Source organism: Capricornis sumatraensis, chromosome X (genome assembly GCF_032405125.1).
Source record: "Capricornis sumatraensis isolate serow.1 chromosome X, serow.2, whole genome shotgun sequence".
Lineage (NCBI taxonomy): Eukaryota > Metazoa > Chordata > Mammalia > Artiodactyla > Bovidae > Capricornis > Capricornis sumatraensis.
Genome location: NC_091092.1, coordinates 1,066,617 through 1,087,569, shown reverse-complemented (window position 1 = coordinate 1,087,569; position 20,953 = coordinate 1,066,617). Strand labels below are relative to the sequence as shown.

General features: G+C 34.0%; 1 protein-coding gene across 5 annotated transcripts in view; it reads right to left on the bottom strand.

Annotated features, from left to right (window-relative positions):
* The window catches only part of PCDH11X (protocadherin 11 X-linked), a 797,400-nt gene that overhangs the window by 158,831 nt on the left and 617,616 nt on the right, over positions 1-20,953 (bottom strand). For 3 of the 5 annotated variants that reach the window (XM_068962684.1, XM_068962686.1, XM_068962688.1), the window contains one exon: positions 1,267-1,290. The exons of the other annotated variants lie outside the window; for them this stretch is intronic. In XM_068962684.1, the coding sequence (XP_068818785.1) occupies positions 1,267-1,290 (24 nt within the window). The remainder of the gene's footprint in view (positions 1-1,266; positions 1,291-20,953) is intronic. 5 annotated transcript variants of the gene reach the window in all.

The following is a 20,953-nucleotide window of genomic DNA, read 5'->3' as shown; positions in this document are numbered from 1 at the left end:
CATGTAAACGCTGAATACTCAAGACTTCCATGGGGAATAAAATATCTAGAATGAAATTATTCAAACTAGATGATAGTCAAAAATGTATCATGGATATTAAAACTAATTATATATGGTTGGACAAAATGTTCATTTGAGTTTTTCAGTAATATCATATGGAAAAGCCTAAATGAACTTTTTGGCAATCCAATATAAGTTCATGAGAACTACGCCAAAGTAACATTGAATAAAAAAAACACTTAAAATACCAAAAAAATAATAACACATGCTGTTAATATTGATGATATTTGTTAAAATTAAAGAATAAGGGGGAAGCTCTTTACATTATAATTTGAATTTTTATGATGAATTTTAGAAAAATTTTATTCTCTGAGTACTATTTCCACTTGGTCAAAATATCAATGGACTATAAACTATAATTTAAAATAAAAGTGCATGAAGTGAAATGAATTATCATCTTAAACAGTAAAATGAAACAATGTAATATACCCATCCTGAATTGTGAAGTACATAAAGAAATGAGTGCATATACACAGACAAAGCAAATATATTTGGAACATACAAAATACCTTTCAGCATTTAAAAATTTTATCAATATTGTATTGTAAAGTAATTAACCCCCAATTAAAATAAATAAATTTATATTTTTTAAAAAATCATCAGCATAATAAAATTATATATATTTTAACTGATTGCTTAAACTCCATATTTAAAGATATTTGTTTTCTGTTGACCATAGCTTAAAGTAGCATAAATTTGTGTGTTTAATTTAGCAAAGAAAATGCATATTATTTACAAGCTCACAAAGACTCTTATCTTGGATTATTTTGTTAGGCATGTATACGGCATATATGGTTTACAGATCTTTTTAAATGAAAATATAGAAAAGCAGAATTATATTGTTAATATATCCTCAGACAACATCCTGAATATGCTTACATTGTTAGAGGAGAAAAATGAATAATTAAATTCATAGGTAATTTGAAAGTAACTACTTTAAGTCAAATAAATGTCTATAGGGTCACATTAATATCTAAAGGTTAATTATACACAACTTGGAAAAAGTATTCAGTGATATAAGACATACAACTGATTGAATACCTTTCCTAGATATCGTTTCACTTAAAAATACTAAAAATATGTTTGAAGCAAACAGTTGAAATTGCAATGTTTTATGAAAAATGAAAAGGCAGAAGTTCTTAAAACAAATTTGTTTTAAAATGAAACATGCACCATGGTTATGATTTGTCTTGATTTTTACTGTACCTTTCTTTAGTCCAGGAATGAAAGCTAAAAAGAGAGTTTAGCAAAGTTATATACAAATAAATATATTATTTTATTCCCAATACATTATATTAACTAAATATAAAATTGTAATATATTGCAATATATTTTCAGCTTCATTTTGCAGAAAATGTGATGACTGAAATATATAAGGGGGAATACTGTTAAATCATAAAGTATCTGTCTCCTGTAGTATGTTCTAAAATCTGACCAAGCCTATGCTATATGCTGGCCTCTTAGGAATTAATGACTGATTCTTCCCCTAGAGGCAATGTATTGTTGAACTTAACATTTTGCAAGAACTCAGTAGATTTTCTAGCTTCTTTGCCTATGATAACAAAGTATAGCCCTTTATTTAAATTTCATTTTTTTCTCATGGAAATTCCTACAGGAAAAGTATTGACTTTTTAAGGAAAACATTGACTTCACAGGTTGCTTTTCCTCCAAATCTGATGTGGAAAATATGACGGGAAAAAAAAAAAAATCAACAGACACTACCATTAGATGACCGGACAGAAGTATTTTTCTTGGTTAAGACACATTTTCTATAATATAGCTATTTTCTCTACTAAAATTTCATTTATTTCTCACAACTAGAAATGTGGAATTCAAGATCATTTTATTAACACTTGTTATCCAGATAAATTCTAATTGCATTTTTAAGTGACTTCCTTCAAAACAACTGTGAGATCATGCTTGATCAAGAACAAATAGCATAGTCTATTTTTAAACAAACTAATTATATATTTATAAATTCTTTGATATGTGTTGATTTGAACAAATAAATCTGATTTATTCTTTGTAAAATTTTAAAGATAATAGTAAAAATGATTTTCTAATGCATTCAATAACATGAATCTAAAACAAAAAATTTAAACATTTTGAACTTGTTTAAAATTAAATTTTGAATAAAATTTGAATATTATAAAATAAAAGATATATGAAATAGAAGGAATATGTCAGAGACAGAAAAGTAGAAGTGAAAATAATGTTTCTATGTAATAATAGGGATTAGAGAGAATTGCACAACATTTTAAGTGTCATTGACATATATATGGCACATTTATTTTTCATCAAAAGTTATTTTATTTGTAAGCAATGTAATTTAATGGTAGTACAAAGTGAAACAGAAAAGAAAAAAAATATAGCAGTGCTTTCACAAAACACTTTAGGTAGGATTGATCTTCAAAATAATATCCCCCAACCCTGCACCATTCAAATAATAGTTCTAGTTCAATCATAAGTCTCTCTCTCTCCCTCTCTCTCTCTCACACACAAAATATTTTCATTTATTATCTGAATTAATAATCAATTCCTGTAATATATATTTTTAATCCCTTTAATATTTAAATGTAAGGTTTTAAATGTACTGGAGAGATAAAGAAAGTCTGCCTTAAGTAGAGAAGTAATAATGTGCTTGTTTTCATTTTTAAGACTGCAATTTAAATGTGGTCCAGAACTTAGCTATTAAAATCTGTTCCAATTTGGTAACTGAAAAGATCAGAAAAAAGTTAATGTGATGGGTCTAGACTTAGAATTTCTAAGGATAAGGAAGTACAAATAAAAGAAGCAAAACAAGTGACATGACAACAATGAAAAAGAAAACAAACACATTTTTAAAACCTATGCCAGGAGACATTTAGCTCCCAAGCTGTGTGGATCACAATAAACTGTGGAAAACTCTGAAAGAGATGGGAATACCAAACCACCTAACCTGCCTCTTGAGAAATCTGTATGCCGGCCAGGAAGCAACAGTTAGAACTAGACATGGAACAACAGACTGGTTCCAAATAGGAAAAGGAGGACGTCAAGGCTGTATATTGTCACCCTGCTTATTTAACTTATATACAGAGTACATCATGAGAAACACTGGACTGGAAGAAGCACAAGCTGGAATCAAGATTGCTGGGAGAAATAGCAATAACCTCAGGTATGTAGATGACACCACCCTTATGGCAGAAAGTGAAGAGGAGCTAAAAAGCCTCTTGATGAAAGTGAAAGAGGAGAGCAAAAAAGTTGGCTTAAAGCTCAACATTCAGAAAACAAAGATCATGGCATCCGGTCCCATCACTTCATGGGAAATAGATGGGGAAACAGTGGAAACAGTGTCAGACTTTATTTTTGTGTGCTCCAAAATCACTGCAGATGGTGACTGCAGCCATGAAATTAAAAGACGCTTACTCCTTGGAAGAAAAGTTATGACCAACCTAAATAGTATATTCAAAAGCAGAGACATTACTTTGTCGACTAAGGTCCGTCTAGTCAAGGCTATGGTTTTTCCAGTGGTCCTGTATGGATGTGAGAGCTGGACTGTGAAGAAGGCTGAGTGCTGAAGAATTGATGCTTTTGAACTGTGGTGTTGGAGAAGACTCTTGAGAGTCCCTTGGACTGCAAGGAGATCCAACCAGTCCATTCTGAAGGAGATCAGTCCTGGGAGTTCTTTGGAGGGAATGATGCTGAAGCTGAAGCTCCAGTACTTTGGCCACCTCATGCGAAGAGTTGACTCATTGGAAAAGACTCTGATGCTGGGAGGGATTGGGGGCAGGAGGAGAAGGGGACGACAGAAGATGAGATGGCTGGATGGCATCACTGACTCGATGGATGCGAGTCTGAGTGAACTCCGGGAGTTGGTGATGGACAGGGAGGCCTGGTGTGCTGCGATTCATGGGGTCCAAAGAGTCGGACACGACTGAGCAACTTAACTGAACTGAACTGAACTGAAAAGTGAAAATTGATTTATAAACCTGGAAAATCAAATATAGATCAACTTTCCTTTAAATTCAGGACAATAAGCAGATTCTGAATAAAATTTTCAGGACCAACTCTGAAGAGAGACTTTAATTCATCACACAAAACATAGTCATAAAAGGAAACATTTTCTCCCTCTAAAGCAATATAAGTACTCAGATGCTAACACAGAAATTAATAGATACATACATTATAATTCTGAAGATTCTTACACAGAATAAAGTCCATCTCTAAATGTATCTTTAAAGTGCAATTGCTTCTAAATGTTTAAAGGTTTATCATTGATATTTTTGAAGTATTCACATTAATTGAGATTTTTGAAAAATCGAAATATAAGCATCAGTTCAGTTCAGTCGCTCAGTCGTGTCCAACTCTTTGCGACCCCATGAATCGCAGCACGCCAGGCCTCCCTGTCCATCACCATCTCCCGGAGTTCATTCAGACTCACGTCCATCAAGTCCGTGATGCCATCCAGCCATCTAATTTGAGACACTAGACAATATGAATCACTATGACTGGAACAAATATTTTTGTTAATTCAACCAAAGTTATATTATGAATGTTTCTATTATTTGTATGTCACTTAAATTTTACTAATAAATAAAGTGAATGTATCTAACAAGCTAACTTTGCTTTCATCAAGAAAATTATTTTAGATTATAAAATATTCTGCAATGTATTTAATAATAAGTGAATCAATGTATTAATAAATGCATTAATTAGTCTGAATACATTTTAGGTATCATTATTTTTACTTACACAAATGCAACAATCACATAAAAATTTAAGGTTCTATATGTGCTTACTTTGAAATATAATTAAGTTTTAAATATATTTTTTAAATTATTACTAGAACAAATATCATAATTAGTAAAGTAACATAAATAATTAATAAAAATATGAATTGCTAGGATTCTTGTACTACAAGGTTTAAATTAAGGAAACATGCAGTATATAGTAAAAATTGTAGCTCCTACTTGTCGCATAAAAATTACAAAAACGTATCATGAAAACAATACTAAAACATGTTCTTTATACAATCATATTCTATTAGTTCCTTCAAAATATAAACATAAATGCTTAAATACCCAATATGCACTAGACACGTCTAGCTAAATTTGAAAAAAATTATTGATAAATAAATACTGCCTGAATAGCTTAAATGTCAACAGAGCTCACTACAAAATTGATGGTGTTGGTTTAATGTTTGTTGATCAAGTATCAAGCACCAATCTATAACTTTTATTTACTTCAACAAAGGAGTAGTACTTACAGTTGTTTTATCATGTATAATTTTTTTAAAGTGACAAAATAAAGCTACTTTATTGAAATCTTAAAAGTTCATCATTTTGGATGTAAATAAGGTTTGAAAACTTGTTTAAAGACATTCATTTGGAGGTAATCAGATATCTTTGCTACTATAGTCAACTGGAGTATACTGTTTTCAATAAGTATCAAATATTGATACATCACTATGTCTCAGTACATCACAGTGTTTCTGAAAGAGATGGGAATACCACACCACCTGACCTGCTCCTTGAGAAACCCATATGCAGGTCAGGAAGCAACAGTTAGAACTGGACATGGAACAACAGACTGGTTCCAAATAGGAAAAGGAGTATGTCAAGGCTGTATATTGTCACCCTGTTTATTTAACTTTTATGCAGAGTACATCATGAGAAACGCTGGACTGGAAGAAGCAGAATCTGGAATCAAGATTGCCAGGAGAAATATCAATAACCTCAAATATGCAGATGACACCACCCTTATGGCAGAAAGTGAAGAAGAACTACAGAGCCTCTTGATGAAAGTGAAAGAGGAGAGTGAAAAAGTTGGCTTAAAGCTCAACATTCAGAAAACAAAGATCATGGCATCTGGTCCCATCAGTTCATGGGAAATAGATGGGCAAACAGTGGAAACAGTGTCAGACTTTATTTTGGGGGACTCCAAAATCACTGTAGATGGTGATTGCAGCCATGAAATTAAAAGACGCTTACTCCTTGGAAGGAAACTTATGACCAACCTAGATAACATATTGAAACGTGTATACCTGTGGCCAATTATTGGTATGGCAAAACCAATACAATATTGTAAAGTAATTAACCTCCAATTAAAATAAATAAATTTATATTAAAAAAATAAAGCGGAGACATTACTTTGCCGACTAAGGTCCGTCTAGTCAAGGCTATGGTTTTCCCAGTGGTCCTGTATGGATGTGAGAGTTGGACTGTGAAGAAGGCTGAATGCCGAAGAATTGATGCTTTTGAACTGTGTTGTTGGAGAAGACTCTTGAGAGTCCCTTGGACTGCAAGGAGATCCAACCAGTCCATTCTGAAGGACATCAGCCCTGGGATTTCTTTGGAAGGAATGATGCCAAAGCTGAAACTCCAGTACTTTGGCCACCTCATGCGAATAGTTTACTCATTGGAAAAGACTCTGATGCTGGGAGGGATTGGGGACAGGAGGAGAAGGGGACAACAGAGGATGAGATGGCTGGATGGCATCACGGACTCGATGGACGTGAGTCTGAGTGAACTCCGGGAGATGGTGATGGACAGGGAGGCCTGGCCTGCTGTGATTCATGGGGTCGCAAAGAGTCGGACACGACTGAGCGACTGATCTGAACTGAACTGAAGTTATTATGGACTAACTTTTGAGAACAGGTTCCTCATATATTTTCTTATGCCAAGCCACATGTTCATGGAATATAGTAGAATCAGTATATATAATGTACTTAAAGATTTTAATGCCACATTAATGGGCCAATATCTAGTTTTATTTGAATAATGTTAATTTTAAAGCATTCTACAAGATGTGCCAAAAAATTCCAATTCTTGATGTATAATTCAAATCACCTCAGTGCATCTCCTCTTGATTGCAAAACTAATAATAAGCTACAGCATTATTGTACTTTTGTAGATTGCATAAATTCTGAACCACAAAATAGAACCTCAAGTCACATTTTCTGTTCATATCATGTGAAACATTAAGGCTACAGATACAAAAGCTTCAGGGTAATTAGTATAATGTGTATCTTACTTACAACAAAAGCACTGTTTCCAATATGCATTTCTCATCTCTGTATATTAAAATTTCTACCCATGTATCTTTTGGGCATAGAAAAAAATTCATTGTAAATTTAAAAAAAAAAATTGTACAATCTACTCCCAACCTCAAAAACATAAACAGACAAAACTCTCAAGAAAACTGAAACATGAAGAACTCTGAACTTTTCAAGAGATAAAAAGTGGAAATATAAATGATTTCATAGTTCATTGAAAGGTCCTATCAAGCCCCTAGTTACATTACTTTGAGAAATGTATGAAGCAGTCTTGAAAATAATGCAAATGTAAATGATCTTGAGAAATTCCAAAAACAAAAGCCTGGGGGCTGGATACATTATTTTTTCATCCAGCAAAGAAAATGCAAAAAAATAAATATCTCTGAAATGTGTCTCTAAGCTCTCCAAAATGTTTGAGACAATTGCAGCTCTCAAACATTTCACACCTTTTAACACTCAATCCAGAGAACGCAATGGCACCCCATTCCAGTACACTTATCTGGAAAATCCCATGGACGGAGGAGCCTGATAGGCTGTGGTCAATGGGGTCGCTAAGAGTCAGACACGACTGAGTGACTTCACTTTCACTTTTCACTTTCATGCATTGGAGAAGGAAATGGCAACCCACTCCAGTGTTCTTGCCTGGAGAATCCCAGGGACGACGGAGCCTGGTGGGCTGCTGTCTCTGTGTTTGCACAGAGTCGGGCACGACTGAAGTGACTTAGCAGCAGCAGCAGCAGCAACACTCAATCTGTTCTTGAGTGAAAGAATTCTAAATTAAGACCATTTTAAAATAAGACTTGATGGTGTATCTGGGTTTGGGGTCCATAGAGAAATTAATTTTTAAAGCATGTCCCTTTGCTTGATTTAATGCATACAAAATATATGCATCCAAGTTATAATAGTATAAAATTTGTACACTACTAGAGGATTTAATTTTTTAATCTTTTTTTTGTAAAATTTAATATGATTTGCTTTTAATCAGTTTATCCAATTTTAGAAGCTTTATGTGGCCTGTCAACAACCTATATGAGTTGCACACAGAAAAATAAGAGATAAACCTTAATTACATCTAGAGACATGTATTATAATATAATAAAATGTTTCTTTATAAAGAAGTTACTTTTTCGATTAAAAAACTTTTGAAACTTTTTTTTCATATTTTCACCAACTTATTTGTTCGATAACAAAGTAATTAAAAATTTGCTGTAGTAGGAAGAAAATAGTAGGTAATTAAAATCTCTATATAGCATAAATGGACAAGATATCAGGGTTGCTAAAACACTTGAAGTTAATATTTCATTAGTGGAAATCAATTTTGTGAATTCTACAGAGTACTTTGTCATGGCATATATACATATATGCATTGCTAAAAATATTAGGCTCTGCATATCATTTAAGGTACAGGTTAAAGACAAAAATATTTCATGGAGAAATTTTTAAACTATATGAACATCTATATTTATATTATAAATATATTATGGATATTTCTTATTACATATGCATATATATATATTTAATATATGAAATAGAAAACCAGAAAAGGGCATAGTTAATAAAGTAACTATTTCAAAAATATCTGCTTTAATTCTATTTTGGGCAGAAGTTGGTACAATTTTCATACACAGAAGCATGTTTTTTAAAAATCCGTAAGAAATATGAACTAATTTCTATAAAATTCTACCTTTCACTATTAATAAATATTGTATAGTTGTCTAAAGCAATGTTCTATTAATTTCACTTTAAAATTCTCTGCAAAATGAGAAAGACAGTGAACATTATTAATTGATGGTATTATTTTTCCCAGTGCATCAATTTAAAGAGATGTATCTAGATGTACTACTTAGAAAATGTGAAATAAACTGGTTACTTTATAATGTATCTCAATATGTACATATCACATATTTTGCGACTCCCACGGACTGTAGCCCACCAGACTCTTCTGTCCACGGGATTCTTTAGACAGGAATACTGGAGTGGTTTGTCATTACTTTCTCCAGATCATATATTTAAGGCAAAAATGAAAGAAAAATATGGTATTCAAAGTGCCATCCGACTTGATGATTCTCTTTATGAATATGTTTTCATCTTCTCATATGCTATGTCAGCACTTAGGAAGTTGTGATTTCTTGTAATCACTGTGAATTAATATCAGTTTAATCATAGTATCAAGTTGATATTTTTTAAATAATTGGAAACTTTTTGTTTATTTTCTATTTATTTCTCTCTAATATATATTTTACTGAGACTTCTGTGATGATAGTACAGAACACAAGCTTTGGCAGAAACTTTCATTCTTGGAAGTAACTGGCTATTCATATGTTGAATATTAATGTTTGCAGAAAGGAGTTAACCTTGAAATAATCGTCATTTCTGAAAAAAAATGCTTGGGGCTGGTGCACTGGGATGACCCAGAGAGATGGTATGGGAAGGGTGGTGGGAAGGGGGTTCAGGATTGGGAACTCATGTACACCCATGGCGGATTCATGATGATGTATGGCAAAACCAATACAGTGTTATAAAGTAAAATTAAAAAAAAAAAGGAGAAGAAGAAGAGGTCTGGATGTCAGAATCTACTGTGGTCTATTTGAAGAAAAAAGCCTTAACAAATGTTGTATATATTAACTATATTGCTTGGGGGTAGAATCTATGTCTTTGATTAACTGTGTTGGTCATGTTATTAAAGGACAGAAACAAATGAATAAATAATCTCAGGGTAGTTTTATTTTTTAACTATTTGTGACATTATATTGAAAAAATGGAAAGTAAATGTATTATGTTGTGCTCAGTCATTCAGTTGTGTCCAACTGTTTGTGACCCCATGGACTGTAGCCCTCCAGGTTCCTCTGTCCAAGGGATTATTCTAGCAGGAATACTAGAGTGAGTTGCCATTTCCTTCTTCAGAGGATCTTCCTGACTCAGGGATCAAACTTGTATCTCCTGCATTGGCAGGAGAAATCTTTATCACTGAGACGCCTGGGAAGCCGTAAATGTATTGGAAGTCTTATATTTCCATTAGGACAGTTAAAAAAAGGAAATAAAATCCAAATTCATGTTTGTTTAATATTAAAAGAAACATTTTTAAAATCTAAATCCTTTTAAAAATGTGTTTAATGCAATATCCACACATAATTAATATCCATGTTTATTTAGTTTTATATTTCAAATGTCAAAGGATAAACCTGACATATGGAAATCTGGCTATAGATTTTAGGAGTAAGCAAGATATTTTCCATGTGATGAAACCCTGGGTAACTATTGTGGAGAACCAATCTTTTTAGATGATACAAATATTTTATGGCAACAAAGAACAAAAAGTAAAAGACAGTGCCACAAACATGAAAAGGAAATAATAAGTAGAAGTAAGTAATTTCAAACTGAATTTAATAAAAGTTTACATGCACAGGAAGAGGAGTATGAAAGATTTATGTTACCAGTCTGACAGATTAATTGACTGCGTAAGACATGCTAAAATATTTTTTGAATAAACCAAATGCTATCTGCTTTAGAAATCATCTGCACTTCATGATTAGAATGCACAGATTCAAAGTAATGACTTTTTGAATACTCAAAATATGAATATTATGTTTTGGTATTTTCAAAATAAAAGCATGTCACCTAAGATTAAAATATTGCCTAAGGTCTACTTTTTACATAATAAGAAAGGAAACATAAATCTTTCATATAGATATACATTTGATTCTGTATTTGCATGAGATACTAAGAATTAATCTCTCCCTTTACTTAGTTAAGTTTCTTCAGACATAAAATGACAATGTTTCTGCTAGTTAGAGTAGGGAACCAATATACAAATTGTGTCAAATATGTAAATTAGCATTACCAAGAAGCTGACTGAAATCTGGTCTAAAAGAAACTGAAGCATGACTAACCAAGCCATTTACTTAAAATGTATGCCAATCCTATAATCCTTTAATGCTCATTACACTCAGATGAACCATTATGACACAGAATGTGTAAGAAGGGACATTCTACAATATTCTTTCTAGCCCCTGATCCCTAAGTAGCAGTATTTTCCTGTTCTGTTTCTATGCTTGTACTGGATCATGCAGAGAAGTAACCAGTGTTCACTCATTTTGCACAGCTAAAACTCACTGAAAAAAAGTCTAAAAGTGATTCTACAGTATTTTGTTAAATAAAATAAAATTTGTATTTATATTTCATTAAATTACATTCAGGTTTTACAAGTACTTTTGTTGGTAAAAATTAAAGGGAAATTTTGTAATTAAATTAAATATCCAAACCACAATGTATGTGTCTAATAACAGAACAATCTGATCTTTTCCCTGTAATTTGAAACATTATGCCTGAATTTCAAATGTGAAGAGAAAGATAAACATACTCATATTTTAAATAATAAATACTACTTGATCTAAATAAGGTCTAAGAGTAGAGTGCTTTTCCTACTAAAAGTTGTTTTGTTTTGTTTTTTTACAATACAGATTTTTCCTTCAGGTTAACTAAATGAAATAAGAATTTGATACGTGGTTTTGAACCAAATATGCATGCATTTCTATTTTTTTTAACTTTATTTCCTATAAATAAAGCTAATGCATCATTCAGAAACCCAGGTTTGGCCTTTTGGTGGGGAATAACCCCAGAGAAGGGAATGGCAACCCACTCCAGTATTCTTGCTTGGAGAATTCCATGGACAGAGGAACCTGGCTGGGCTACGGTCCATGGGGTCACACAGAGTTGGACACACTGAGCAACTCTCACACACACACCCACACATAGTTTCATCATTACACCATATATGCTTATCAATAAACTCCAAAAACCTATTATAAAACTTTTTCATTTTGAAAAATTGGCACTTTCAAAAATGAACACAGGACATCCCCAGCTATCATTTCACTCTTTAGTTCAAATAATTTGAGATACATTAGAAAGAAGATATAATTCAAAATTAACTATATAATCTAAATCAATAACTTTAGGAGTCATAAACATATAATAGAATGCAGCCCTAACACTAATAAATAAACAAGTGAAGTGAAGTCTCTCAGTCGCGTCCAACTCTTTGTGACACCGCGGACTGCAGCCCACCTGGCTCTTGCATGGAATTTTCTAGCCAAGAGTACTGGAGTGGGTTGCCATTTCCTTCTCCAGGGGATCTTCCCAACCCAGGGATTGAACCCGCGTCTCCTGCATTACAGGCAAACGCTTTACCATCTGAGCCACCAGGGAATCCCAAATAAATAAACATGGTGACATTAAACTTAAAATATTAATAATAAATATATGTAAATCCTTGACCAAAAAAGTCTCAAAGAACAAATATTTTACATAAGTGAAACGATTTTCAAGCCATGCCTAATCAAAATCCAAACATATTCTGGGGTGAAAAATAAACATTTATGAACATATAGTAATTTATTAATAAATTGTCTCACAATACTTTTGGTCAATTTTTTTTGTGTGTTTGTTTAAGGCTAACATGCAATGGTATATTTAGGAGAGGCTTACACAAAGAGTAACCTAAAGTAGTGTCTGGCATGGTTAAATATTTGACAAATATTTGCCAAGTGAATGAAAACTTGTTGAAACATTTGAATGTCAGTATGCCACAATCACCCTGTGATGCTAAATCTAGCTAAGTGAAAATTAACAAAACAAAATCAAAGGATGAAAGATAAAATTCTGTAATATATGCTTATATCTAACCCATTTCTCACATTTTTATGACAAATTTTCTAAATGGCTTTTTTATCAGACTTCTGTATAACGTATTTCTGTTGTAATGAACATCCTTCTGCATCACTGCTTTGGTTTAAAAAATCATGGGCACTTCTCCAATTAAAGCTTCTGGAACCTTACATCCTCTATGATTTTTATTAAAGAAGAAAGAACACTTTTTTTTCTGACTCTGTTTAGGCTGAATTCTCAAATCTAAAATACCAAATAAAACATCTCTGATATTCATTAGACCAAAAAGATTTATCATTTATTATGTTTCAGGTCTTGCTATCTGTTGAGAAAACTTTTGTTAAAAAAAAAAGAAAAGAAAAGAAAGAAATGTTCCCAGATCACCTGGAACTTATATTCTATTGAAAAATATGTATGTAATGGAAGGCATGCTAATGTACAGGCCTCTAGTTGGCACTGTTGAGCGTTTTATCCTTCTAGCATTGATTTGCTGTATAAATGGCCTAACCACAGTGAGTTGCCTTTAAAATGACCAAGCTAGGTGTCACTTTACTATAGGTGATTGATCCAAATTATCTCTACAGATTATAGAAAATCAGCTCAGTGGAACTATTATTGGTACTTTAAATTTTAGAATATGATAAAACACCTAACTCATTGTCTCCATACATATATCTATATCTATATAGCAAATAGGTTGTAATCATTTAAAATACTGAAATTACAAAGGTCAAAAAATTAGAGTCCATGTAAATTTCACCTGAATTACTATACCTGAAATCACTTTACAAATCTTAAATTTTAGACTGTAAATATTTTAAATACTATTTCAAAAAAGAAATCCTTTCTTTGGTTTTCAAAGGACATCTAAACTCTAGATTGTATCAGAAATAATTTATGAGACAATAGGGAAATGTCTAAAAGATGCTATATGTAGTACCACAAAATAGAAAAAAGAATTTCATTCTGTTGACTAAAAAGTTGGGATGATTCCATTTTATGATTTTTGAATTTGATGGCATTTTTAAAGTATCTAAATTTGACAACTGAGTAGAAAGATCATGGACTCAGTTTTCAAATATCTGTAACAACACTCTATATAACCTCTATTGACAAAGTATTTTGTAAGGTCAATACATATTTATACTTTAAAAAATTGAGACAAGAGTTCACCATCTTATATTTTCTTAAAGTAATGTTAATTAGGACCAAATTCAGAATAGACTTCATAACTATATTTTCTATCTCTTCTGTATACTGCATCTTTGTGGCATGCAGGAGTACAAATCATATGTTTATTACAAAGCAAGAAAATTAAGTCATTTCTCTAGTTTCCATTAACTTAGCAATCAAGGAAGTCACTTGGTCTTTATCATTAATGTATAATGTCCATTTTAATATTTAATACTGCATAAGATGTATCATTACTGGTCACAATTTTAAGACAGATCTAAAAGAGGAACTTTTGTACCTCAAATACAATTATAAATATTGACATCTCTATAAATATTCAACAATTATAATTCTATATGGGTCATTCCCTAAGTATGTCAAGGAACTTATAAAAGCAGGACAGAGATAATAACAAAAACAAGGAAGTAAAAGAAGGAAGACATATAAATGCCCCAAGTAATATATCATAATATTATCTGTATTTTACTTTGCTTTTAGGTCATCTCAGTTTTGAACAATAGTGTTCAAATAGCATTTCTATACACTCTGTCAGGATGAATTCATCTTTGTTCCCACAGGAAGTTTCTACTGTGCATGTTAAAGAACTCACAAAATGAGTGGTTAAATCTACCCAAGCTTACAAAACTGCTAATTTCTGGACTCAGACAATCTGATCCTGATATTTATGTTCTTTGTTTTATAAAATGTTTTGTCTAGCTAAATGTGTCTATACATGAATCAGACTAGTCCCCTAGGCTTCTCTGTCCATGAAATTTCTCAGGCAAGAATATTGGAGTGAGTTGCCGTTTCCTTTTCCAGGGGATCTTCCTGATTCGGCGATCTGACTCACATCTCTTGCACTGGCAGAGAGATTCTTTACCACTGAGCCACCAGGGAAGCCCATACATATAATACACAGATAATATTAACATATAATATAATTTGCATATCCATGTGTGATAAAAATAATTTTACCTGTTCAGCTTTCATATCATTTCTATGAATGCTCTCAGATTCATAAAAATGTTACGATATAATTAGCAGATGAAACTTTAATACCCATTTAAATAAATGCTGATTGCCTCCCTGTTTCCTTTATTTTGAGAATTTAAAAATAATTGAATTTAGCCCAAGAATTTGACATGATTAAAAGGAGAATTTTGCTTTTCTTCTGTCTTGTTAAGTATTTTGTGGTCCTCAAAGAAATAATGTTAAATAAATGACCATAAACAAATCGGAAAGGCTACCCACTCCAGTATTCTGGCCTGAAGAATTCTATTGACTGTATAATCTGTGGGATCGCAAAGAGTCTTACATAACTGAGTGACTCTCACTTTCACTTCACTTTCAAACAAATTACAATGCGAGAAATTTTTGGCTCTTAATCAAATTAATTACTATTAATCAAGCTTCTTTGCTTTTCTTATCATGAAGGCTTTTCTGTTATATTTAGCTTAACAACGTTTTGAGAATGTGCCTCCTTAGTAAATACATTTTCTTACTTCATGACAAAACTGATGGAAACAAAGATAAAACTTCAGCTTCATTCTTGTGTGTGTGTATGTATGTGTGTGTGTTAGTTGCTTAGTTGTGTCTATTTGTGATCTCATGGACTGTAGCTCACCAGGATCCTCTGTCCATGGAATTCTCCAAGCAAGAATAATGGAGGAGGCAACCATACTCTTCTCCAGGGGATTTTCTTGACCCAGGCATCTAACCTGGGTCTATTGTATTGCAGGCAGAATATTTTTTACAGCCGGTGCCACGAGGGAAGCACCTCCTTCACTCTTCAGTCTGTTTAGTTGCCCAGTCGTGTCCAACTATTTGCAACCCCATGGACTGCACCTTCCAGTCCCTGTCTTTACCAATTCCCTGTCTTTTACTAACTCCTGGGTCTTGCTCAAACTCATGTCCATTGAGTTTGTGATGCCACCCCAAATCTCATTCTCTGTAGTACACTTCTCCTCCTGCTTTCCATCTTTCCCAGCATCAGGGTCTCTTCTAATGAGTCAGTTCTTCACATTATGTGGCCAAATTATTGGAGGTTCAGCTTCCCCATCAGTCTTTCAAATTACTATTCAGGACTGATTTCCTTTAGGATTGGCTGGTTTGACCTACTTGCAGTCCAAAGGAGTGTCAAGAGTCTTTTTCAACATCACAGTTCAAAGGCATCAGTTCTTTGGCACTCAGCTTTTTTATGGTCAAACTCTCACATGCATACTTAGCTACTCGAAAAACTATAGCTTTGACTATATGGACATTCGTCGGGAAAGTTAATGTCTCTGCTTTTTAATATGCTGTCTAGGTTGGCCATAACTTTTCTTCCAAGGAGTAAGGGTCTTTTTGTTTCATGACCAGAGTCACCATCTGCAATAATTTTGCAGCCCAAGAAAATAAAGTGTGTCAATGTTTCCATTGTTTCCCCATCTATTTGCCATGAAGTGATGGGAACAGATGCCATGATCTTAGTTTTCTAAATGTTGAGTTTTAAGCCAGCTTTTACACTCTCACTTTCATCAAGAGGCTTTTTAGTTCGTTGCTTTCTGCCATAAGGGTGGTGTCATCTGCATATCTGAAGTTACTGATATTTCTCCCAGCAATCTTGATTCTAGCTTGTGCTTCATCCAGCCTGGAATTTCACGTGATGCATACTGCATATAAGTTAAATAAGCAGGGTGACAATATACAGCCTTGACGTGCTCCTTATCCAATTTGGAACCAGTCCCTTATTCCATGTTCTAACTATTGCTTCTTGACCTGCATACAGATTTCTCAGGAGGCAGGTAAAGTGCCCGGGTAACTTGAAGAATTTTCCACAGTTTGTTGTGATCCAAACAGTCAAAGGCTTTGGCATAGTCGATAAGGAAGTAGTTAATGTTTTTCTGGAATTTTTTTGCCTTTTCTATGATGCAACAGATGTTGGAAATTTGATCTCTGTTTCCTCTACATTCTCTAAAACCAGCTTGAACATCTGGAAGTTCTTGGTTCATGTACTATTGAAGACTATCTTGGAGAATTTTGAGCATCACATTGTTAGCATGTGAGATGAGTGCAATTGCGCAGTTGTTTGCACATTCTTTGGTGTTGCCTTTCTTTGGGATTGGAATGAAAACTGACCTTTTTCAGTCCCGTGGCCACTGTTGAGTTTTCCAAATTTGTTGGCATGTTGAGAGCAGCACTTTAATAGCATCATTTTTTAAGACTTGGAATAGCTCAACTGGAATTCCATGATCTCCACTAGCTTTCTTCATAGTGATGTTACCTGAGGCCCACTTGACTTCACACTCCAGGATGCCTGTCTCTAGGTTAGTAATCACACCATCATGGTTATTTGAGTCATTATGATATTTTTTGCATAGTTCTTCTGTATATTCTTGCCACCTCTTCTTAACATCTTCTGCTTCTGTTAGGTCTATATCATTTCTGTTTTTTATTGTGTTCTTCTATGAAGGAAAGTTATGACCAACCTAGACAGCATATTAAAAAGCAGAGACATTACTTTGTCAACAAAGGTCTGTCTAGTCAAGGCTATGGTTTTTCCAGTAGTCATATATGGATGTGAGAGTTGGATTATAAAGAAAGCTCAGCACCGAAGAATTGATGCTTTTGAACTGTGGTGTTGGAGAAGACTCTTGAGAGTCCCTTGGACTGCAAGAAGATTCAACCAGTCCATCCTGGAGGAGATCAGTCCTGGATGTTCATTGGAGGGACTGATGTTGAAGCTGAAAATCCAATACTTTGGCCACCTGATGCAGAGAGCTGACTCATTTGAAAAGACCCTGATGCTGGGAAAGATTGAGGGCAGGAGGATAAGGGGATGGCAGAGGATGAGATGGTTGGATGGCATCACTGACACAATGGACATGGGTTTGGGTGGACTCTGGGAGCTGGCGCTGGACAGGGAGGCCTGGCTTGCTGCAGCTCATGGGCTTGCAAACAGTCAGATACAACTGAGCGACTGAACTGAACTGAACTGATGTATGAAATGTTCCCTTAGTATCTCTAATTTTCTTGAAATGATCACTAGTCTTTCCTGTTCTGCTGTTTTCCTCTATTTCTTAGCATTGATCATTGAGGAATGCTTCCTTATCTCTTCTCGCTATTCTTTGTAACACTGCATTCATATGGGTGTATCTTTCCTTTTCTCCTTTGCCTTTCATTTCTCTTCTTTTCTCAGCTATTTTTAAGGCCTTCTCAGACACCACTTTTGCCTTTTTGCATTTCTTTTTATTCGGGATGGTTTTGATCATCATCTCCTGTACAATGTCAGGAAGCTCTGTCCATAGTTCTTCAGGCACTCTGTCTGTGAGATCTAATCCCTTGAATCTATTTGTCATTTCCATTGCATAATCAATCTTAAGGAGATTTGATTGAGGTCATACCTGAATGGTCTAGTAAGTTTCCCTCCTTTCTTCAATTTAAGTCTGAATTTGGCAATAAGGAGTTCATGATCTGAATTACAGTCAAGTCCCAGTCTTAATTTTTCAGACTGTTTAGAGCTTCTCCATCTTTGGTTGCAAAGAATATAATCAGTCTGATTTCAGTATTAACCATCTGGTGATGTCCATGTGTAGAATTATCACTTGTATTGTTGGAAGACGGTGTTTTCTATAACCAATGTGTTCTCTTGGCAAAACTCTGTTAGCCTTTACCCTGTTTCATTTTGTTCTCCAAGGTCAAACTTACCTGTTATTCCAGGTATCTCTTGACTTCCTACTTTTCTATTACAGCCCCTTATGATGTAAAGAACCTCTTTATCTGGTGTTAGAAGGTCTTGTAGGTCTTGATAGAACCATTCAACCCAAGCTTCTTCAGCATTAGTGGTTGGGGCATAGACCTGGATTACTATGATATTGAATGTTTTGCCTTGGAAATGAACAGAAATTATTCTGTAGTTTTTGAGACTGCACCCAAGTACTATATTTCAGACTGTTATGTTGACTATGAGGGCTAATCCATTTCTTCTAAGGAATTCTTCAGTTCAGTTCAGTCTCTCAGTCATGTCCAACTCATTGCAACCCCATGAATTGCAGCACACCAGGCCTCCCTGTCCATCACCAACTCCCAGAGTTCACTCAAATGCATGTCCATTGAGGTAGTGATGCCATCCAGCCATCTCATCCTCTGTCATCCCTTTCTCCTCCTGCCTCCAATCCCTCCCAGCTTCAGGGTCTTTTCCAATGAGTCAACTCTTCGCATGAGGTGGCCAAAGTATTGGAGTTTCAGCTTCAGCATCAGTCCTTCCAATGAACACCCAGGACTGGTCTACTTTAGGATGGACTGGTTGGATCTTCTTGCACTCCAAGGGACTCTCAAGAGTCTTCTCCAACACCACAGTTCAAAACCATCAATTCTTTGGGACTCAGCCTTCTTCACAGTCCAACTCTCACATCCATACATGACCACTGGAAAAACCATAGCCTTGACTAGATGGACCGTGTTTGGCAAAGTAATATCTCTGCTTTCCAATATACTATCTAGGTTGGTCATAAGTTTCTTTCCAAGAAGTAAGTGTCTTTTAATTTCATGGCTGCAATCACCACCTGCAGTGATTTTGGAGCCAAAAAAATAAATAAATAAAATAAAGTCTGACACTGTTTCCACTGTTTCCCCATCTATCTGCCTTGAAGTGATGGGACCAGATGCCATGATCTTCGTTTTCTGAATGCTGAGTTTTAAGACAACTTTTTCACTCTCCTCTTTCATTTTCATTAACAGGCTCTTTAGCTCCTCTTCACTTTCTGCCATAAGGGTGCTGTCATCTGCATATCTGACGTTACTGATATTTCTCCCACCAATTTTGATTCCATCTTGCATTTCTTCCAGTCTAGTGTTTCTCATGATGTACTCTGCATATAAGTTAAATAAGCAGGGTGACAATATACAGCCCTGATGTACTCCTTTTCCTATTTGGAAAACCAATCTTTTGTTCCATGTCCAGTTCCAACTGTTGCTTCCTGACCTGCATATAGGTTTCACAGGAGGCAGGTCAGGTGGTCTGGTATTCCCATCTCTTTCAGAATTTTCCACAGTTTATTGTGATCCACACAGTTAAAGGCTTTGGCATAGTCAATAAAGCAGAAATAGATGTTTTTCTGGAACTCTCTTGGAACCCAAATGGTAAATGATTGGAAGGCATTTTTTAAGTTTTTCTGTTTAAATCCTACTTCTCCAATTAACCCACACATTTAATCCACTGGATAATATAGCAAAAATACCATTTTTAGGCTCTATTCCAAGAGTAAATGATAACATTGGCCTGGAGTGGTACCTGGTGTCAATATAATTTTTTACCTTTTTTTTTTTAACTTTGGTAACATATATGTGTGTTTGTGTGTGTGTGTGTGTGTATATATATATATATATAAAATATGAAAATTTACTGAAAAAGAATCTCCATTAGTAACATCCCACAGGTGATCCATCTGCACATGCAAATTTGAGATGCATTCATTTCAACTACTCTAAAAATCATTCATATGTACTTTTTTCATTTAAAGCCTTGTATCTATGATTAAAGTTTGGTGCAGCTGTTAGATAGCAGTCAAGTAGTTATGATGGATATACACAAACTGCAAACAAACTTCTTTAGACATTAAAATGATGAAATGTATTGTAATGACTTTTCATCAAAATTTCAGTTTAGATATGTAAATATGGGGTTAAATTTGATTGATATTTGCCATAATCAGATGTCCTACTTTGATATAGCATGTATGCTAACATTAATAAATTGAAAACTCTTTTGACAGATCTCTGCTTAACCAGTTCATTGGTCAAACAAAGTTCATTTTTTGTTTCTGTTGAATAAAACATATTGACTTTTGACTTCTGTAAGCTGTATCTACCTAATTAGGATGTTGCTACTTCCATTTACTTTTTTGCTGCCAAAATGAGTTTTATGCTTAGGAAAAGTTAGATATGTGTTCACAGACGCTAATATCACTAACACTTGCTTTTAAATTTATTTCATTTAATTAAAATCTTATGTTAACTAATACAATGTGAATATAAAGTAAT